This window comes from Taudactylus pleione, unplaced genomic scaffold, assembly GCF_031769625.1.
Source record: "Taudactylus pleione unplaced genomic scaffold, aTauple2 ptg000065l, whole genome shotgun sequence".
Classification (NCBI taxonomy): domain Eukaryota; kingdom Metazoa; phylum Chordata; class Amphibia; order Anura; family Myobatrachidae; genus Taudactylus; species Taudactylus pleione.
Window position 1 is genome coordinate 2,337,951 of NW_028284467.1, and position 23,561 is coordinate 2,361,511.

Below are 23,561 nucleotides of genomic sequence, written 5' to 3' on the forward strand. Positions count from 1 at the left end.
CTACTGGGGACACTGCATAAGGGGCACTACCACTACTGGGGACACTGCATAAGGGGCACTACCACTACTGGGGACACTGCATAAGGGGCACTACCACTACTGGGGACACTGCATAAGGGGCACTACCACTACTGGGGACACTGCATAAGGGGCACTACCACTACTGGGGACACTGCATAAGGGGCATTACCACTACTGGTGGCACTGCATAAGAGGCATTACCACTGTGGGCACTGCATAATGGGCAGCACTACTGGGGGCACTGAATAAGGGGTACTACCACTACTGGGGGCATTGCATAAGGAGCACCACTAAAATGGGCATTGCATTAGGGCACCATTGCTGTGGGCATTATGTGTAATGGGCACTACTGCAGTGGGCATTGTATAAGGCACTACTACTGTGGGCACTGTATAAGGCACTACTACTGTGGGCATTGTGTATAAGGGGCACTGCTGTGTGTCATACATGAATAAAGGACACGACTTTGTGGTGTAATGTGAATTGGTTGAATCAAGATTGTGCTACTGTGTGGCGTATAGCTTGGTGGCCCTCGGGCTTCGTTGAATTTTATAATGTGGTCCACACTGTGTAAAAGGTTGAAGACCCCTGGGCCTAAGCAGAAACCCATTGCAATGTAATAGGCGAAAAAGTTTCTCCAATGAATAGCAGGTGCAAAATCTTTATTTTCGGGGGCAAACGTAGGGAAATGACCCAGAACCCTTGGGACAGTCCCCGAAAGGACAAATCTGGGAAAAAAAACCCTAAGTACACCCTAAAAAAGTACTTTCATTTTTGGGGTGAAAAAGTAAAAAGTGGGGGGACAAGCATAAAAACTATCGAAATAACTTCTTGGGGGTCTGCAAGGATGGGTCAGGTGATTTTGGGATTGCAGGTGCATGCTGCAGGTGCGTTTTTTTACGTTTTTTAAAGGTTCACATTAGAGACATAGAAATATGCTAGCACCCATTTCCAAGCACCCCAAATTTGTCTGGACTACTTTTTTCACACAAAAAATACTGCTTTATGCCATTCTTCACCACTTTTACAAAGACGCTAATGAGAAGCAATTTAAATGACTTAAGTATCCCAAACACTTTTATTAGGGCTATTAGTACACACCTACATTGATTCCCTATGTTAGTGCATCTTTTTATGGGGTACAGACTAATTTCCCCAATTCTTTCCCCAGTACTTTCCGCCTGTTCCGCAATCACCGCTTTCCATTTTCAAGTGTTTAGGAATTGAACAGGGCGAAAAGCGGGGACGCGCATGAAAAGTTTTCGCCTCTGAAACAGGCGAAGGATGCGGAAAGTCGGACAGGCGAAACTTTTCCGACTTTTCCGACTCTAATTGAACATTTAGTAATCTATATTTTATCCATTTGCGAATAGAAAAATTTTAATTATGTCCCTTAGTTAATATTGAATTACTTAATTTATTATACTATTGTGGGCATAATTATATTTAGGTAGTGTACTCTCCATACTAAATACTGAAATCATCTTTCCTTAATTCAACATAATCCATAACGGGGGACGGGGGACACCTCATCAATGAATCAGATTACTCGCACACAGCTCCAGTCACTAAATGTGTTGACGTCCAGTAAGTCTGCCTATTTAATAACTGGCAGTGGTAATAAACAGGAGTGGTCTCATGGACAGCATTTATCAGAGGTATGAAAACCACTAGAAAATCTGCTGAAAAAAAATTGTTGGTTACAATAGACTGCACTTCAGTAAATTTCCCCCCAGATCATTACTTTGTACTACATATATGTCCTTAAAACTACAAATAATCAGAAAGCAATCTAAGCAAACTTGTGAAGAACAGAGGTAGGAAACCTGCAGCTATCCGGCTGTTATTGAATTACAAGACACAGCATACACTTGCTGTTAGTCTGTATTCTGGGACTTGTAGTACCACAACAGCTGGGGGAGCAACACCGGATTTGATTCTAATATTAAACAAAATTAAATGAAAAGCAAAATGAATTAGCAGCCATAAAATTAATCATGACAGAAAAAACAAAAACAAATAGAAAATAAATAAAAAAAAGGGTTACAGGGCACCCTACCCACATTACAGAATAGGACACTTGCAACAAAATACATAATCAAGAAGAACCTCACAAGCAGCCATGCCACGAAGGTGTGGTTACCAGAGATCTCGACATAGAATACTTAAAGTACACAACACAGAAGGTACCTAAACAATTGTCTCCTTTTGTGAGAGATAGCGGAAAAGCCTTCTCTGTAGACTCTGTTGGTTACATTAAGAGGGAGGGGGGAAAAATAATATTGAGTCTCTTTTCCCTTTGTCATTGTATGCAGGACAAAACTGACGAATGAGAGTGATCTACCTAGCAGCTAATTTGAAGTATTGAAATGTTTACTGTGTACAAAGAGTGCAAGCGAGAATAATGCCAGTGCTGGCTTACCTGTTATCAGCAATATGGCCGTTCTGAGCAGACTGAAAGACAGGAAAATAAGAGCATAAACTTAACGTAAAAATGCTGGCACCTAGTACAAGTAGCCTGGCGCAAGTGAGCTGCACTGGGAAATGTAGCATCTTTCTCTTTGGAATGTGCGTCACAGTCTCAATGCGATGTGACAAAGCTGCACCGATTCATTTGACATGCAACACTTGTATATCTGTATGTGACTGAGTCTAAATCTGTATAACGGAACTTGACATGAAAAAAGTTGTGGCCGCTGAATCGTGACACTTCGTATTCCGTGTCAGGCGCACACAGATATACAAGTGTCGCGTATCAAATTAATCCGTGCAGTCTCGTGAAGCGGTTTTGTCTAAGACGCACATTCTACCAAAGACGCTTGAAACAAGCAGAGTCCCTCAGGACCAGGCGAGTCGAGAAGGGCTGTTTGGCACGATGGCGGCAATAGTGTATGAAGACATCTGTACATCAAATGATATGGAAAAAGATTAAAACTTGGAACGTCATTTGAATTTCAAAGCATAGCTTTAGGTTTTTCATTGTCTATTTACTTTGTACTCCTCTTTGGTATAAATGTAGTCTTTGTATTTTGAATCTCCAGTCACAGGTACGTAAGAACAGAGTGTTAGAAAGTATAAATATTTAAAATGACTAAAAATTTGAAGGTCAAGTCAGATTTAAGCAACTCCAGTACATTTTAATTACTGGAATGTTCAACTGAAAAATCACATTGGGGAAGTATTGGAGACTTCCATAAGGCAAAGCAAGTTTATACAGCAAATAGGACATGACAGGAAAAGGTAATTAAGGCAAAAATTTAATCAAAGCTAATAAACACAACCCAATGTGTAACCAGATTACAGAGATAAATTGAGATTGCTCTACTATTCAATTGATTGTTGTCTGCAGCCAATACCCTTTAAAATAGAATATGCCACTACAGGCTTCATAGCATTGTATGGACATAATACAGTAAAACTAAACGCAGACCAAATGGATACTTACCTCCCTTGCAAAGATCCTTTCCCGCACTCTCTGATACTCCTCCTCTCGCTCTTCTATGGACTTGCTCCGCCTCCCATCTTGTAAGGGAACTCTGATCTATAAAAGAGAAAGAAAACAGAAGTACTGAACAAAAGCAGGAATGACTTAAACATGTTTACAATGTGCTCACCAAAACAGATGCGCCCTTCACATTGATGAATCATGTGTTTTTTTATAGGCATCAGCCCACATTATACAGATACCAAATATCCTCAGTGACCTCAGCATGGCTTAAGAGGCATTAAACAAAGGAGCATTTTAATAAGATCAAATTGTAATACATAAAAGGCTGTAACATATGGACTGTTTATAACACACATTGTTCATCTTGGTTCTCATGGCCCAGCTTACAAAAAATACCATTTGACTTTTTTCTGGAATTAGCTTGGTCACTGCTGAATGGTCCAAAGTCATAACACAAAACAGATAAGCCACAGATATAAATGATGTCATACTAAGAAAGTTAGCTGCCTTACCTGGTTATCATCACGGTCCATGCTGGCATCATCCCTTTTCAGGATGAACCTTTGTTGAAATTCGCAGCTCTTTTCATCTTTGATGTGCTCAGAGAACCTTTGTTCAGGTCTATTAGATGGGAATACACAATTGTATATGCAAATCATGTACTGTATTATCCATTACTTTAAAAAGAGGCAAATATCTGATATGCTAATAATATTGGGTGTCAAATCATAATATCGGATCACAGGAAATCAGTGTCTATGAATTTAATACTCTGAAAATCAGTAGTTAATAATTTGTCAGCTCCATCCAAAAAGATATCAGGGAAGGGTCTCTGAAACGCCAGGATCCGCAGTCTGAGAAATAAAATATTTGGAAGGTCTAAAAGAAAACACCAGACAATAAAAATCCTAAACCATGACTGTGTCCTAGAGCAGAACCATTAGAGAATACAGGGCCTGATTCATTCAGCAAGGATCTCAGTTGCTAATACGCACGCAATCGGCCAATTGTTGTGTTCTGTGCATGCATCGCAGTGCGCAAACTAGCCATTGAGATCATGACTGCGATCGCAGAGGCTACGCAGACCCTCGCAATGTGATTGACAGGAAGTGCAGTTTGTGGGTGGTGACGGGGGGTGGTCGGGTAAACGCAGGCGTGCCAGTGCATTTGCACGCCGTTGCAGGGGAGTGCATAAATTATCCACTGCGATGCCCTACGCAGTGTGAGGTCTCATAGCGTGCGTGGAAGTTAGCAATCTCTAAGTAAGGTCTGGGCTTGTGCATGTGTGTGTATGGGACCGATGTTACGTAATGTTACTGATTATTTAGCTATGTTGCTGTAGTATAAAGATGTAAGGGGAAGTGGGCGCCCTTATGTTAGGCTGCGATCGCAATGCAAATACAATCATTTGCATAACGCCGCTGATATTGGCAACTGCGTTGCGTGCGTATTAGCAGAATTATGATCCTTGCCAGACCACTGTACCTGATCGGAGTAGTAACAGATAGCTAATTAATGGGTACAGCCATTGGAGGGGGTGATGGCGGGGAGTCTGGTAAGGTTTTCCTGCTCCAGAGGCCCCTGCTCTGCTGTCCTGAGCATTGGCATAGTCCGGCATATGCGCCGCAAGCCCTGTTTCAGCCTTCAGTTCAGAAGGACAGAGCGGTCTCCTAAAGTAATAGAACAATTCTCAAGTTATAGTGTGCAGTATGCTACTTACATTCGTGTGTTACTGGTTTTATTGATGATCACGGCTTTGCCCGTTTGGTCTACGTTGTGATCCATGCCGAAATAGGCAGCAGCGCGGTGTAAAAGCATTCTGTGGTAAGAGGTCATCTGTGGAAACTTCTTAAACTGATTGCTGGAGTTTGGTGGGGGGATCAGAATTAGTGCTATGGTAGTACCCATATGTGAAATTTAGTGCATCCATGCATACTGTAATATTACACAAACATCCATTTCATTTTTATATGTCAAGCAGTAAAAATACACTGACTTCAGAGGTTAGCACTACATCGTATACTAAATATATGCAGGCTACTGTTTGTTCATTTAAATTATGCTTCTTGCCATCTCTATTGTGAGGAGGATCTTGGCTTCACACTTACCTATTGTCATTAATAAATTCAAGGATTTCTTGTTCTAATTTTAGCAGCATCATTCTGTCCCTAAGAGAATGAAACTTTGAATTACTAATATCCCAGACAGCTATAGAAGTAATTATACATGTAATGTTAATGGATTGTCAGGCCAAGCAATAGGAGTTACCCTTGCAACCACTGGTCTTAGAGAAGTATTCATGGTGACCATATTTCTTTTACCTTTAGAACCTTCAAGAAAATAAAGGAGTGGAGGGGGCAGGGGGCGCATTTGAAGTAGATGGACACAAAGCAGCTTTTAAATGCCTGCTGATGCCGGCACAGAAAGGGACTGGCCCTACCACGCAAGTACTGTGCTTCAGAAAGCTCCAAATAATGAGAAGTAGCCACTTACCCCTTTCAGACAGAAAAAAGGACCCAGGAATTTGCCAGGGCAAGCAGAGTTAACCCGGGTACTCTTTTCTGCGTGAAAGGTACAACCCGGTTTAAAATTGCCGGGTTTTCGACCCTGGTCGCTACCAGGGTTATTTCCGGGTCCAACCCTGGTTGCCTGATGTCTGAAAGGGTTCGCCCTGGGTAAGAGTATCTCATTGGTGGGTTCAGGAGCGCTGGCACTAACTTTTCATGACTCATCTTTGTGAGCCTGTGACATAACGTCCACTTCTAATGACTCACACATTTGGCAGGGCTGACACAGATTCGGAGAGAAAGGGGTCGACCCGGGAATTACCTGTGTCCAAGCTGCAGTGTGAAAGGGGGGTAGGGACTGTGACCTGGGTCCAACCCGTGTACAAAAACACGAGAAAAACCAGGGGTCCAAGGCCCGGCTTCTGTCTGAAAGTGGTATAAAGTAACAATTTATCAATTTCTGTCACACACTGCACCCAGGGGGTCCAGTCCCTTTTAGCCACAGCAGCAGAAGATGGGCACAATATCTCAGGATACATGGAGGAAATAATGAACAGCCAACCTGGAGAACTCACAGTCCTCCCTGTAGAATTGTACACATGACCACAATTCTCAAACATATCTATTCCTTGGGTTTGAATACTAATCTCAGGGTGAAACAAGAGTACTTATAAGTGAAGAATGTTTCATTTACAGATGAATATAGTACTGACTTACAGTATTGTATCTTACTTCTCCTGGGTACAGAGCTAACACACAGTGTCTGGGAGACCTTATCACACAATAATGGTTCTGGAGCTAGGCTTTTGTATATTATACTAGAGTGTATGCAACATGCAAGCTTCTAATGGATCAGCATGTTGAACACCACATCTGAAGCACTAATGGTCAGAATTGTTCTCAGGCCTCACCAGCAGTCCATGTTTTTACTCAAGGGAACAATTGTGCTAATCACTGGTTCTACAAAAACATTTACCTATGCCAGTGTATCCAAAACTGGGTGCCGTGGCACACTAGGGAGCTACAGCATACTTAAAGGGGTGATACGAAGGGCCAGATTATCCATAAAATGGAACAGGCGGCAGTGGGGGCCCTGTATATTTTTTATTAGGCTATAGGGAGAACAATGAGTTCTCCCTGGCCAGTCTCTTGGGCCATGCGGTTCTGGGTGGGGGTCAGGATACAGAGCAGCAGCTCCAGACCTTCCTTACTGTTCTATGCTGGTGACACTCCAGGGTCAGAGGAGCATGTGCTGAGCCCAGAATGGTGAAGCTGAGCACATGCTCCACTGACCCCAGCAGAGGGTGGGACTACAGCAGCATGGAAGGAGCTGCTGGTTCCACATCAAGCGAGAAAGAGGTACCACAGTCTGCCTGTATGTATGGGTGACTCTGCCTCTGTGTGTGTGTGTGTGTGTGTGTGTGTGTATGTGTATATGTGTGAGCCTACCTGTATGTATGTTTGTATGTATGTGTGACCTTTCCTGTGTATGCATGTCCCTGCTTGTATGTATGTTTCTATGCATGTGTGTGTGTGACCCTGCCTGTATGTATGTATGTATGTATGTATGTATGTATGTGTTAGTGTGTCCCTGCCTGTTTGTGTGTATGTTTATGCGTGACCCCACCTGTATGTATGTATGTATGTGCGCGTCTTATGAACACATAATAGATTATTGTAAGAGAACCTCGCTTTTGCTAGTGTTACATTAGCGTGAGGAGTCTCAACACTAACTGAATCTACCCATTGACTCAGGGGTGCAGGAAAATAATTCTGAGACAATAAGGGTACCTCAAATTTGGGAACCACTTACCTATGCTAGTATTATATAATTCATCGGAACATGTGGAAGAAGGTCACAAGACTATTTGTGAGCTCTGAAGACAGAGTGAGAAATATTTACACAAAGCACCACTAACCCAGGACAGACCACTGCACATACTAAAATGTAACTATAACTTACAAATGTATCTGCATAATATGTCAAACTATTTAAAATAGAAATTATACTGAAATAATGGATACACTTATTTGTGAAGGGTACAGACTGAATTTACAGGAAAGGGCGGGGGTGTCGCTTAAAACAGCAACCTCACATTACCTTGGGTTATTCTTCAGTGTGTTCACTAAAAATTCATGTACGTCTATTCCAGTAGAGTCTGTGTACTCCTGACTAGAATCTGTAAGGACAAAGAAGCAGATTTGCCTTAAAAAAAAATAATAAAAAATGAGAACTACAATATGTCGTCTGAATCAGCCATTTCTGTTAAATACTAAACTCAGTTGTTGTGTAGAATACTCCAATAGTTGTCAAGCCCAATATAGCATTCCCATTCCAGTTCTAGTTACATGTTACTTATATGGTACCACAATACTAAAACCCACCTCTAGACAACATCTTCTTTGGCCCCTTTTCTTTATTTTTCTCCTCCTTCTCAGGCCCATCTTTACAGGACTTCTCTTCCTTATCTGAAGGGCAACTGATATGCAAGTGGATGACATCCTGCAGCAAGACAAAATAAGTCAGGAAAATTAAACTGAAAACTGAGCCCTCAAACCCCATTATTTCACTTATGTGCAAACAGGCCAATGACTGCTGCACAACAGGCCAATGACTGCTGCACAACAGGCCAATGACTGCTGCACAACAGGCCAATGACTGCTGCACAACAGGCCAATGACTGCTGCACAACAGGCCAATGACTGCTGCACAACAGTATTTAATGACTCTCACTTCTTATCCCATTTACAAATATGTAGTCTCAGCAGCCACTACATTATGTACACCTAAAGCTGGTCATACACACTACAATTATCGGGGCGATCCGCCCGATATCCGCGGATCGCCCCGATAATTGTAGCGTGTGCGTGGGCGACCGAGGGTTAAATATTGCTCGGTCGGGCATGCCGGATTGTCCAGCATGCCCGTCCGATGCGATATCTACCTGTAAACTGTCGGCTGCATCGGGCAGTGTATGCCCAGCCGCGGCCGACAGACAAATATTTTATTTGCCTGAATTCATTCTCTTTTATCATGTATAAATGTGGTCTTAGTGCTTAAAATGTGCAGCTGCCTATGCATTGTGTAATGTGCTATCAGCCACAGGTGTAGCATTTATGTAGTCATACTTTAAAGTTTAAAACATAAGTTGTGTTCTGGATATTTCCCTGCAGCTGGGATGCAGAAGAAGGAGAGAAGGAGTTCTGCTTTATGTGTTTATTTTGGTGGGCTTCAGTCAAGGAGCAGTTGACATTCTGGATTAGATATCAATCTTACCCCATTGCCCGGCCCAACATCAACCGCCATTGAAGACAGCCTCCTTACAGATTATTGGTGCCTAGTGCTGAGTAACTAGTTAAAAAATGCCCCCAACTGAGCACTGCCTCACAAGGAGCCATCAGGCACTGCACTCTCTGCAAGGTGTAGTCTCCGGAGGCTAAGCGCTGCTGATTTGCCTCCCATCACCTCCACTAGGAATAGGGTGGTGAGGAGTCAACTACCTTCTTGCTGTTATTCCGGTGCACAGGGTGGTGCTATTGGATCTAATGGTGCAATGTCAGTTAGGACCACTGGATACTGCCTGCAGCTGCAGTGACAGAGATATCACCAGGGGAATTCAAAGTTCTAGTGGGGGAGGCGGCACTGGGATGGTGCCTTCTCAGCTTGTGCTAGTAATGCTGAGAGCCCAATAAAGCTTCAGATCTTGCTGGTTGCTGAATCAGTAAACTTAAACAATCGTAGCGGAAACTCAAATGCAGAAAATAATAGTACAGGTTGCAGAAGCAGGCCAGCGAAAGCACCCCATGCTGTGGACACTCAAAAACAAATGAAGTTCCCAGCAGGATGGGGCTATAGAAGGGGAGGAACTTAAGCAACTATAATATGATTAGAGTGCCAATGTCCAAATGGATTCTCTATATGCCTATGGTGCAGTGTCTCTAAAGGGAAGAAACGGAAAATAAAAATTCATTGTACAAAATTAGATTGTTCAAATTTGCATTTTATGCGAGTCTAACTTGCTGTGTGTGCTGCTGAACTCTTCTTGTTCCATTTCAGTGCATCTGACATGCATCAATGCAGCTGAAAAGTTACATACATAAATATGTGAATACGTTGTAAACAGAAAACATATACGCTTCCACAAGCACTTTGCGTAAACAAGTTAAAGTCAGCCTATATATTTATTAGCTTGCATATCAACGGGCACTAAAATAAAAGAAATCACACACACATTGAAAACACCAGTGTGTTCGTACTTAAAAAGTTCTTTTTGCGATTCTCAGTTTCCAAGGAATTATACAGATATAGTTGTATAAGTTTTATGTGTGACACAGGAACATGTATTCAAAACAGAAATGTATTAACGGAATCTATGTAAAACAGACCGTACTGCTGTATTACCTGAGGTTCCAAGGAGCAATCCACAAATGGTCCAGAAGACTCTTCACACACAGCTAAACTTCTTACCAGCTTTAACTTAGAGTTTGACTAAAGAATAAGGATATATTTTACTTGAAAAGCAAATATGAAAAAATACATATACTGTATATACATAAGCTATCTATACACACACACACACACACACGTATGTAGTAATCAGGGTCACCAAGAGAGCCACAGACGATGGAATCACACAAAGTATCGGTAGTAGAAGGTGCTTATTTATTGCAGATAGGTTATAATTCAGTAAAATTATAACCTCTTTCATTGTAAGGTAACTGCAGACTCACTATGCGGTTTTAGTATTTTGCCTTTATACTGTATGACAGACATATATAATGTGGCAGTATATGTTTGAATATATGCCAGTGTGGGGCTACCAGGAAAAAATATTACCTGGAAAATAAAAACAATGCAACATGAAATTTATTTATTTATGTATAAATTGAAAAGTAATGAGGCATACACACAGTCAGATTGTCTGTCAGATCTGAACAATAACGATTTAAAAAAACGTTCAATCGTTCATATCTGAAAGAAAATCTGACCCGTGAGCCTGCAACGATGAACGATGCGCGTTCCTGCTCGTCAAGTAACGATATCTGACAGTCAGACTTGGACGATTCCATTCATTTTAATAGAGTCTAAAATCGTTCAATCAATCAAATCATTGGTCAAATCGTTCATCTGACAGTGTGTATGCACCATAAATTATGCGAGTTAAGAGCATTTCCTACAGAATAAATAGCAAAATTCTAAACAACGAGGTGCCAGATGAAATGAGAATGAAGAGCGTACAAGAGGCTGGTGATTGTTTTTGAGACGTGGGTGGTATGAGTTACACTCAAGTGTACCTTGGCTCTTTTCCTAGCATGTCCGTGGCTTGGATTCCGCCTCTGTAACAGTGAAGAAAGTCCGAAGAAGGGAGAGAAAATAATTGTAATGAACAATAAGAAATATAATCCAGATTAGATATTGTGCATGTTAATATCTATACAAATGGTCTTAGAAATATAGTCATCAGCAAGTAACCGGTGTCTGGGCAGTTTACTATACATTATGAAGTAATTGAAAGCTATTTCCAATTTTGATATACTGCGTTTTTACAAATACAATTGACTGTGCACAATCCATGTGCTCATATCGCGTGTTAATGAATGGAAAATAGTCCATGTTGCATTCTAAAATTTTGAAAGCTTTATTAAAACCATTTTTTTTTTTTTTTTTTTTTTTTTAATGTGATTATTGTTTAAAGTCTCAAAAAGAAAGAAGACATTCAATGAGAGAAAAGGTAACAGTGTAGCCGGCTGTAGAATTCTGACGGCAGCTAAAAGCCTAGACAAAATCCTAAAGAATCAGTTTTTAATAAACTGCTTTGATAAAATAGTAAAATTAATAAAACTGCTATTGAAATGTTTTTTTTCCCTTCATGTTGTGATTAATCATGACCAATCATTAGCTTCTCTCTCCATGATTGAGGCCCCTAATTGGTCCACTTGTTTCTATAGGCCTCAACGCTGCCACATCACACAGCCGAGCTTTGTTACCCAGGGTGTTGAGACATTTAATGAAGGAGACTAAAGCTGGGTACACACTGAGACAATGTCATTATGATTTGGCCACATTGTAACAACATATTGTGCAGTGTGTGTGCACTATATGTGCGCTCCCGTGGTTACATATGATGTCGTCAGGTTTGATGTGCTAGACATATATCGTTTGTGGCTCCATGCATGTTAATGGAGGACGGAAGAGGGATCGTTCCATCATTAGTTACATCGCTTTAATGTGTACCCATGGTACGATATGTTGGCCAGTCCGACATCATCCAGTGTACCCACCATAAGGGACAGCTTCAATTAGTCTCACGCTGCACTCACAAGTGCAATTATGGCTGCCTGATTTCTGCTCGCACCTCCTTAGGCTGTAAACAGAAACCAGCTACGTATACATATCCTGCACAGCTACCGTATGCCATACTGGCAACAGCCTGTGGGTGATGGAATCTGGCCCTAAAATTCTCTAAACATACTTTTGTGGTTATATCATCAAATACAGCAGAACTATGACCTGGGGTTCTTGACGTGAATTTGGCTCATCAGATTCCTGTTCCTCTTTGCTTGGCGACCTTGATATGGCCTTGCTTCTGTTCACAGACTCCTCAACCAAGCGCTTTTCTGACTCCTTCATGATCTCCAGAGTTTCCTGGGTTGTGTGGCCATGGGACATCTTCAGCATAGTACAGAGCAAACGGCACTAACCTGCAAACAAGCAGAAGGGACACAAATGTAAAAAAACATTATATAAAACATATAAAGACAGCACAGCTTTACAAGTCAACCATATGGTCTAACAAGAGACCTGAATTCATATTTCTGAAAAGGGCCGGACTGTGTTAGATTAACCACCAGCAGCAGCTACCTGAAGGCGGACCTCATTGAAAACCTAAAGTACTATGACTGCAGTGTGTATGTATCAGAGGTGGACAGGTGAATAATGTCAGACTTGTTGCAGTTTAAAGATTAATCATGTGGTAACACACAGATTAAATACTCTATAAGGATACAATATAATATTCTTCTAGTTGACAAATGCTAATACATTTGTCTAATGCTGGGTACACACAACGCAATGTGAGTACCAAGCAATGCGACCGGCGCTCCCCCATCCGACAGGCCGACAAATCGGGCGGTCCGTACACACTAGACCCCGGGTGGGGAACCATTTTGATATATAAAACATTTGCGGGCCTGGTGCAGACCACGCCCCCTCCTTTTGACGTCACTTGGGGGTGGGGCCACAATTGCTGGTGATTACAGCAATGCCCGGAGCTGTAAGGGCAGTGGTGTGACCAATCTGCTGCATAGATTCTGGCTGCCGGTTGCCATTCTAGGCACCCTGCTAGCCAGATGAAGCTATCAGAAAAACGCTCGGGCCTTATAAGGTCCCCGGGCCTGAGGTTCCCCATCCCTGCACTAGACGATCCGGTGCCCGACCGCCTGATATGTCAGCTCCAGCCGCATACTGCATGGGGTCGTCAGCCGCATCATTAGGTCGGCCCTACATGAAAAGCCAACCTGACGATGCGACTGACGACTCAACGGGAGCGTGCACCGCGCGATATACTGCTTACATACTGCATGATTTTGAATGATATGTCGTTCCGATGTGTTGGAATCTGGCATATAGTTCCAAAAATTGTCTAGTGTGTAGGCACCTTTAGGAAGAATCCGTGGAAGAGATCCACAAGTTTCCCTATCACAATCTTTACTGTACGATTGCTAACAGGATTCGAGCCAGATCTAATTGGACGTACAGCAAAATTCAATACTGAAAAAAAGAATTATAACATGTTCTCTCTATTGCACCACTCAGTGGGACTGCAGCAAGCAGTAATAAAGGTGCTGTAACATTTATTACATAACATACGGACAGAAGTGAGCTACACTCGCAGGTTGCCTCCTACCATCACATTTTTCTAATACTATAGTATAAAATAACGAACATTTATGAAAAATTGGGCACGGGAAAATGTTGGTGTTGCAATAAGAGTCTTGCTTTCATTATCTAAACTACAGTAGAAAACCATCAGTTATAATCTGGTCGCCGCCATTTTATTTGCACAAGTCTTTATAACTGTCACATATTGTGCATGTGCCATAATTTATTGTTCACATTGAAAGAGAATGCACCTTGTGAAGTGCTGGAACAGCAAAACACATTACGTTCTCTAATGCAATTGCCAGAGCCTCTTAGGTTCCTTCTGCCCCTACTGAGCCAGTCACTAAAAGACCACTAAACCTAAAAAACCCATGGAAATAAAATGTAATTTGTGTAGGTAAAATCTGTTACAATGGAGAAAATGGAACACTTCTATCCCTTGGTGGCACAGTTGTTATATTATTTTAGTCTTTTGACTTGCTCAACAATAGATTCAAGTACAGATATCACACGACTGCCTTAGCAACATCAGTAACGATGATTCCTGCTACCACTTTCTGCCATGTGAAGCATTCACACCAATAACGAGACAAGCACTATGCCGGATTCAAAGCGTCTGACCAGCAATCCACAAAATGATTCTTGATCCAATTAAATTAATTGCAGCTACGTTCAAAAACATAAAGATAGCAATTCAGTGCATTGTAATAGCTACTACAGCTTATCTTTCCTCAATAAGCTTTCCTGAAATTAACCATGGAAACCGCATTCACTTGCATACTGCCATAAGCAGCCATGCACATTATCACAAAGGATCACACTGTCACAATCCTAGCCCAACACACCACAAAGACCATCAATCTGGTCAATTTCCAATGCATCCGTATGCCCTGCTCTAGTTTTTCATTAAGGTTTTTCTAAAAGGCAGGTCGTTTTAGCTGTATGAATGAATCAGCCTCCGTCCCCCAGGACAGCGTGGGAGGGCGGAGGAGGAGGAAGACCTGATCGTCTATGACAAGAGTGTGCAAGAGCAAAAACAGAGAGGAACAAGCAGAGAAAGAAGAGTTAGATACAGGTACAAGGACAGTGTTCAGACTAAGGTGATAAAGATTTATATAAAAAGGCAAAACATGCGTTAGGATACTCAGAGATACAATAAGCCAACTCTTATGCACAGTGCTGATCTTCCATCAGCCAGCATTCATCATAACATGCATCAGACATGCAGGTACAACAATGAGATACATCAGGAGGAAGAACATTATTAATGCATTTATCTTCTTTTAACACAAAATTAGCATTTTCTACAGTTTTGTTCAAGACTGTTAATAGTATTAATCTACAAGTTCCTTTCATTTGTCCATTCATTGTGCATTAAAGGAAACCAAATAAAAGGACAAGGTACCCCTATAACATTCCACTTTCTGCTGTGTATTACAACAGCTTCCTGTATAGGGCACAAGTTGTGCAGCAATAATACACATGGCTTCACCCAATGGTTGGAAACACTGCACAGCTAACCTAAAGACTGTCACATATACAACAGATATTTGGACAATAGAAAACTTCTATTTCTATAAGTACCCTTTTCTCCATTAGTAATTTTAGGGGGGACCGCAATTAGCCGTGATAAAACGTTAACACGTGCTAACTGAACTAACCTATTGCTCGTCTCTTATTGTCTGTATGCACACTCCCGTTTAACACCCAATTCAATTACAAAAGTAATCTTCCGGCATTTGGGTGATAATTCTTGCAGGTGTCACACGCGTTAAGTATAGGGGAAAATGGGGAGATAAGCCTATATCCCAGAAAAAAAGCAAACTTATATAGTATAACAGTATAGACGTCTGGTAGTGGCCAAAAGCAAACTATAAAGTATGTCAAATGTCTGCTATAAACATTCTTCAATAACAGTGAAAAAAATAATAGAAAGCAAGTCTTTTTCAGCAAACTAAACGCTGTAGTAATTACATAAAAATGCCTCTGTGTATTCTTGTATCATTTTAAGCCACTGTTAAAAAAAAAAAAAGTGTTAAAAACACCTGTAACTGCCACCTGCAATGTTTAAAACACCTGTCCCATCTATACAGCCCCCCCCTCCCATATACCTGTCCCACATCTTTTTTTATCACATTCTGCACTTTGCAGAATGTCACCCCAAAAATTATATGTCATTATTGGCCAAATTAACTTAATAAAAACTTCTCAGTGCCAAATTAGTCATTAGGGAGGGAGTCTGCATTTTCCCCAACTTTTCACCTGCTCATGCGGCCTCGAAAAAAAATGTGTTGCAAAATTAGCGCATGTTAAAAGGGCGAGTAAATGAATAGGGCAAAATTTTAACACCCGAATTTAACTTTTACACGCAAAAACGGGTTATCGCGGGTAATTACATTTGTCCCATAAACTATCACTATGTAATTCATTTAATCTAGCAAGGTGTTAATGTAAGAGCTCAGATTCCTTCATGCCGAATATATATCAGATTATTTCCAGAAATGAAGGTCGCTGAGCGAAATAGTTATAGGGTGGAATTCAATTCAACGCGAATTGAATAGCGCCGGGAAGGAGCTCCCGGAGCTATTAAATCAGCGCGCTGTTATGTCGGAAAATGCCAGTTTTCGCTCCGTAAGCATGGTGGTTAGTTGCAAGAACAGTAATTAATTCTCCTACACAAGTGCAGGGCGTGATTCTGTTTCCGCCGCGCTAAGGGCAGAAAACTGCATCGTGCCAACAGTTTTGTCGGATTTCTGCTTGCACCCCAGGAGGGGTGCGATAAGAAATCCTTCAGTCGGGCTTAACAACGCGCTGAATTGAATAGCTCCGTGAGCTTCTTCCCGGCACTATTCAATTCGCGTTGAATTGAATTCAGCCCATAGAGAACCTCTTCACTAGAAAGTGACCACAATGCGGGAAATGGTGGAAGATATTAACCAAATGGCCAATTCCATAGTAAAACATGAAGAAAAAAAAAAAAAAAAGATAGTGTGACTATTTGTAAAAGTATAATCAGTTTAGTGTCCAACAGTAGTAAACAAAAATAAACAAATAAAATCTAAGTGTCACACACAGAAACATACATCTCAATATCACTTCGGGCCAGAGCATTATTTTTAAGAAGTCTATATTCCACAATGTGAAGAGGTAAGTGCCAATATATGCTGTACTAAAATAGTAAAAAATTAAATTAACAATATAACCAAATGATGAGTTGAAATGTAAAACGATCTAATACAAGCCTATTAGAGACTATCAAAATCTAAACTCATCAAACACCTAAAGCTACTGTAAGATGGTTACCTGCAGAAACTCACATGCAATCTAATGTATGATCAGCAGGGAATATCATGCGCTAGACTAAATTCTTCTATTGCCTGAATGCAATATAATCAGAGTGCAGAAGTGTACACATCCTACTGCAATACTTTGTAATGAAAAACAGGCATATACGCTAAGTACAACAGTGAAAGTTAATATAACATAAAAAAGAAAAAGCAGATTAGTTTAAAAATCAAATGCAATGCTCAGTTTATTTACCTTTATTTCTACTCGAAAACAAAATGCAGAGGGTGAAAAAAAACTCAGAAATGCAATGCTGCAAGGTTAAAGTGATTATACTATGAAGATGATTAATCCTACTGGCAGACGGAACTAACCAATCGGAATTTCAGCACCGTGGCAACCAGTTTTATCACCAAGAGCAGCCAGCCAAGCTGTGATACTTGTACACAGAGCTCACATTACAAAACCTTACAAATAGTATCATAATCTCATCAAAAATAAACATTCAAAAAGCATTATTTTTCATATTGATACTTTATATACAAAACATTGTGGATTATGGAGGTAACTAATACAAATGAGATAACTGGAGTGTTTATATGTAAGCAAATATGTACACAAAACCCTCTATGACACTGCAGCAGGCTGTCATGTTAGGCACTGCAGCAGGCTGTCATGTTAGGCACTGCAGGCAGGTATTGACCAACATCCCTCCAAATACCTTACAGATACACGGGCCTGAGCAAGTCTTGTCTCCATTTCCTGACTTGCATTGGATCTCATTAAGACATTGGCCGCGATTCAATTCAAAGCGTTGCTGAAATGCCCCAGGAAGGAGCTTCTGGAGCTATTCAATTCAGCACGCTGTTGAGACTGAGAATGCCGGTTTTCGCGACTTAACCTAGGTATTTAGTTGCGTGAACCGGCATTCTTCGACTAAAGTGCTGGAAGCGAGGCTGCTAGCGCCGCGCTAAATCGGCAAACAGCAGCACGGACGGAACTTTAGTTGCATTTCTCTTCACATCCTCAGGAGGGTGCGAGTAAAATAAGAGTTATGATATAACATACAGGAATTACCTTGGGGGTATGTGGTTGGAGTGATCCAAGCACCAAACAGTTACAAGCTTTAGCTCCCAGGATGCACAGAGTCCTCCTCCATATATACAGGCAGGCAGTTTGCTACCAAGCCCAAGGCAGGAGAAGGATAGAGAAGAAGGAAGGACAATTGTACCACAGAAACAAACTCTCTAAGAAGAGGGAATCATTGAAATACAAAAGAAAAAGATTACCCAATAATACCAGGTGCGTTAGGGTGGGTGCCCTGTGGACCTCGAAGAAAAAAAAAGAGAGTTAACAAAGGTATGTTATACCATAACTTATTTTCTTCTTCATGGTCCATAGGGTCCACAGGAATTACCTTGGGGCCGTCTCAAAGCAGTTTCCTTAATGGTGAGGACACTCCTGTTTAGTAGAAAGGAGAATCCGACGCCTAAAGGAAACATCCTGAGAGGCAAATGTATCAAATGTGTAACATTTGAGAAAAGTGTGGATGGAAGACCACGTGGCTGCCTCACACCAATGTTCAGCAGAGGCAACACTACGAAATGCCAACGATGGTCCCACGGATCAAGTAGAATGTGCTGTCACTGTGTTTGGAACAGAGAGATCAGCTTGTGTGTAAGCTTGAGAAATCGTCATACGAAGCCACCTAGCCAGAGTCTGTTTGTTAGCTGGCCAGCCTTGTTTAGGACAGCCATACCACACAAAATGAAAATCCGATCTCCTAATGGAGTTGGTGCGATCCACGTAGATACGTAGGGTGCGTACAACATCCAGAGAAGCTTCACCTACAGAGAGGCCTGAAGACTAGAACTACAATTTCTTCATGTACAGTACATGAAAGCGGGCTACAACCTTAGGAAGGTAAAGTCTCCCTGGTACGAAGAACAGCTCTATCCTGATGACAAAACAAAAAGGGGGAGAGGCAAGAAAGGGCTGCCTAGTCGGAGACCCTGCAGGCAGAGGAGATAGCAAGAAAAATACTGTCTTCGCTATCAACCACTTAAGGCAGCGATTCCCAACCTCGTTCCTCAAGGCACACGAACAGCCCTGGTTTTAGTGAAATCCATGATTGTACACAGATGGTTAAATCAAAATAACTGAGGTACTAATTAAGTCACTTTTGCTCAAGTATGGCTATCCCTAAAACCTGGACTGTTAGTGTGCCTTGAGGACCGTGGTTGGGAACTCCTGACTTAAGGTCTACTGATTTCAGGGGTTCGAAAGGGGGAGCCTGAAGAGCCCTGTGAACGAAAGACAAATCCCACAGAGCTACCGGAGGGACAAAGGGAAGCTGAACCCTCAGAACACCCTAAAAAATTTCCTAACATCAGGCAGCGGGGCGATCCTTCGCTGAAACCAAACAGAGTGCTGTTGCATAAGCTCTCAGGGTGGCCAGGTGGAGATCCCGGTCTAACCCAGCCTGGAGGAAAGCAAGCAGTCGGGAGACCCTAAAAACTTCAGGATCATATTTTGTATACTTACACCTTTGAAAATACAAGTGCCAAATCCTGTAATTGATGCGGGCAGAAAAAAAGCTTCCGTGCCCTAAGCAGCGTCTGAATTACAGAATTAGTATAACTCTTGGCTCTTAAGATGGAAAATTCAAGAGCCACGTCAAAGACAGACAAGGAAGGTCCGGATGCCGGTATGGACCCTGTGTTAACAGGTCCGGCCTTAGAGGAAGAGGCCATGCAGTGTTTATGGAGAGACTATGACAATCGGTGAACCAATGGCGGCTAAACCAAGCAGGGGCTATCAGTATTACTGTGCCACCCTCCTGCGCAAAATTTCCTGATGACCCCCAGAGGAGGGAGATCGGAGAAAAGAGATACGCTAGCTTGAAGTCCCACTTCACTGCTAGAGCGTCCCCAAAAATCGGCTGAGGGATCCCTGGTTCTGGACCCGTACCTGAGGACCTTGTGGTATATTTATGGATAGGAGACCCTCCTTGGTCGTCCATCCTCCCTAAAAGGTGTGACGACCTATCACTGCGCCCCATTTGTGGAGGCTGGTATCAGTAATGAGGAGCACCCAATCTGGAATCCAGAAGGGGCAACCCCTGTTCCGATGAACTGTCTGCAGTCCCCATGAGAGCCGAACTTCTGGCAAGATGAGAATTCTTTGAGACTTTACCACGATGATACTGACCATCCCACCGAGAGAGATTCCATCGTTGCAGGGGCCTGGAATGGAACTGGACATATGCTACCATGTTTGAAGGTGAATACCATGGACCCCAGAACCTGCATTGCTGAGTGAACCGGCACTCTTTGATTGCGAAGCAATTTGCGCACCCGTAATTGTAACACAGCAATCTTGTACCAGGGAATCCTAGTAGCGCCCCCAGATGTACCATCTCTGTTGTATTGGAGAAAGAAAAGAGCTTTTCCAATTGACTATCCAGTCGAGCTCCAGTAGGCAGACAAAGGTCAGCTGGAGATTATGACATAAAATCTCCATAGAGACTGCGCCAATATCCGGAGGTTGCCAAGTATGGCAGTATCCTGACTCCTTCTGAGAAGAGTAGCCATGACTGCCATTATCTTGATAAACCCCCGAGGGGCTTGTGGACAGACCAAAGGGCAATGGTAATGTTGCTGACGAACAGCAAAACTCAGAAACCCCTGGCAATAGGTACATGCAAATATGCATCCTGTATGCCATGGGCCGTTAAATCCCCAGGTTCCATTGCCAGCATAATTAACCGTAGGGTGTACATACGGAACTTAGGCACTTGGACAAACCTTTTGAGAGATTTCCAATTCAGAATAGAGCGATGAGACTTCTCTAGCTTCTGAATCAAACACCAATCTGAGTAAAAATTCCTTCCTTGTTAACCAAAGGAAGCGGAATTATCACCCCTGAATTTAGAAGCCTAAATGGTCTACTAGAGAGCAAGGGCCTAGACAGCATCTGATGGGGGAGTTGTGTAAACAACCTTCTGGGAAGAGCTCCTTTAGGAAGGTGTCACATAAAAATCCCCAGTAGGGAGGTGGGGATTTCCCACCTAATGCACTCTCCCTGTGAGAAAGGGTAAACAGACAATAATCTCCTTGGAATCTGCAACAGTTTATCTGGAATGTTCCATGTTTCCCCCATAAACTCAGTGAGCTGTACAGATTGAAGTACTCCAGCCTAAATCACCTTCTGGTGTGTGAACACCAGATTTATTAGGTTTTTTTAGGAGCGGGTAATTAATCTTCTATAACGAGGATTGAATCAACCGCCCCTGCTAGAGAGGAACATTCACTGAGGAATGACGCTGCTCCTCTCGGAGATAGGCCCAGAGGGAAAAACTTGTGTATCCTCAGCCTCCTCATTTATATTTATAGAAGACCCTGAAAGCAGGGTGGACTGAGAGGATGGTGCAGTCCATTTATATGCTTAAACGGATGATGCCTTATTTGCCTGTAACATCTGCAGATAGGTAGATGGATTCTGAACTGAGTGGACATAACCCTCCATCTAGGAGGGATGTATGAGAGGAGGAAACAGCAGGCTGTAATCATTGTGGGAATCCCAAGTGGGAGGCAGTGTGGGGGCTGATAAGCGGTCCACTAACTGCGTCACAACCTGAGACCAGGGGAGCTTTCAAGGTGAATCCTGAACAGGTGCTGGCAAGGTGGACTGTTGTGGTGTATAACAATCGACACAGAGTTCATCCTGTATGAAAACCTGAGAGGCCTATTGCACAGGGTTTACGTGAAACCAGCCCAGGGACTAATTCCCTAGTCCTGGGACCTGGGAATTATTTGCAAGTATAGGGTTAACAAGTGACCCCCTTCACAGAAAAAAAATAAATGAAGCACTCTCTAACCCCTTACACTGGCAGTTTGGGGGTTAGGAAAAAACAAAAATTAAAAACTTTTTCAACAGTAGCACAAGACACATAAAATCTTTGCAAAAGGGCATTAAAATCAATTGCCTAAACACATCAGTTTGGTAGGATCTACCTGCATATAACATTGTCGAAGCTGAATAATTCAGTTTAAAATGTAATCGCGATGACGCCATCTTGCGACTGGCCGCAAGACGCCATCTTGAAAATGAGAACGCAAGACGCCATTTTGCGAATGGCCGCCTAAGCGCCATTTTAAATAAACTCACATTTTAGTACATGTGGCGATAATACTATTCGCACCATGCGATTGCATCTTTCACCATTTCTCATACACACATTAATACACACAATTGCGCTGTTAACTAGTCAATTATTAGCGAATGCATAGGACGTTGTATGAAACCGCTGTTTTATTAGCTTTATGCGCACGCATCTGCCCCAAGTTAACTGGCGTCCTTATATCAAACCCTGAATACTCACACATTACATATTCACACATAAGGTTTAATAAGCTTTAAAGTATATGATTTAAGTTGGTTCAGTTAGTTTAAATGCTGAGAAATAAAGATATTTGATAATTAACGTTTTATACATGCTAAACAAGTCGTGTTTGGTTTCGTACTGATGCGTACGCTTTTTACAGTAATCCGGTGTTATCGGTGGGGAGATCGCATCATGCATTCTCGAGTTATGGATAGCAGAACCTACAAGCAACAAAATGTATATTTCATGAACAACTGTTAGGATGTTGCAGGGGGCGAGAAGGGAAAGATCGCCAGCTGTTAGAGGCAGGGAGAATCTATTTGAACCAGCCTGTTAAATGCTCTGTAACAGATGCTTCTCCTCTGGGAACCAATGACATCAGCAACAAACTTCTCTATTGTCCTGTCTATTCTGGGGGGTATAAATATGTGTGCTCAAGCGCTGGGTTTTTAGTCTTCGTGCTGAATGACGAGGGGTCTCTTGCTGATGCCTATCTTCGGGTCCGGAAGCGCTGGGTATGTATATGGTGCCTGGGTCTGTATAATTAATTTTGCGCCTAAATTGTGTCTGGATCAATTGCGTGTACCTGTCTGAACTTTTACTTGAATAACACTTGTGCTTTGGAACCACAGATTCCAGGTCTAAGTCTTTATTTACTGTATGACTGCGTACGCAAACTAGCGTCATCCTTAGAGGTTTATAGGAAGGATTTTAGAAGGTACAGGCAGGGGTATATAGAGGTTCTGATCCAGTATCGTTAATATTTAGAAATAGGCACTAAATCGCGGTCATATTGGTAGGATATAAGTGCAATGTATACAAATATGCACTGAATCACAAGCAACAAAAGTTTGTAGGATTCCAGTGCTATAAACCTTCCTAGGAAAATGGTATACTCAAAGATAGACCAGCCAGCACTCAACTCGCTTAGGACTGTCGAAACAGTCCCCTGTTCACAAGGTGCACTCCTGCGCACCAAACAAAAAACTTAATGCCTGTAGCCAGGGGCAGGGTATATATGGAGGATGACCC

At 42.1% G+C, this 23,561-nt stretch overlaps 1 protein-coding gene across 4 annotated transcripts in view; it reads right to left on the reverse strand.

The window, feature by feature from the left end:
- The window catches only part of R3HDM2 (R3H domain containing 2), a 142,150-nt gene that overhangs the window by 52,217 nt on the left and 66,372 nt on the right, over positions 1 to 23,561 (reverse strand). For 3 of the 4 annotated variants that reach the window (XM_088465890.1, XM_088465886.1, XM_088465887.1), the window contains exons 2-12: positions 12,488 to 12,678; positions 11,272 to 11,313; positions 10,379 to 10,465; positions 8,362 to 8,479; positions 8,078 to 8,156; positions 5,578 to 5,637; positions 5,190 to 5,330; positions 3,982 to 4,090; positions 3,467 to 3,562; positions 2,444 to 2,475; positions 2,212 to 2,265 (exon numbers count right to left, since the gene is read on the reverse strand). In XM_088465890.1, the coding sequence (XP_088322016.1) occupies positions 2,212 to 2,265; positions 2,444 to 2,475; positions 3,467 to 3,562; positions 3,982 to 4,090; positions 5,190 to 5,330; positions 5,578 to 5,637; positions 8,078 to 8,156; positions 8,362 to 8,479; positions 10,379 to 10,465; positions 11,272 to 11,313; positions 12,488 to 12,655 (986 nt within the window). In that variant the 5' untranslated portion in view covers positions 12,656 to 12,678. The remainder of the gene's footprint in view (positions 1 to 2,211; positions 2,266 to 2,443; positions 2,476 to 3,466; positions 3,563 to 3,981; positions 4,091 to 5,189; positions 5,331 to 5,577; positions 5,638 to 8,077; positions 8,157 to 8,361; positions 8,480 to 10,378; positions 10,466 to 11,271; positions 11,314 to 12,487; positions 12,679 to 23,561) is intronic. The other variant, XM_088465888.1, reaches the window with a different exon arrangement.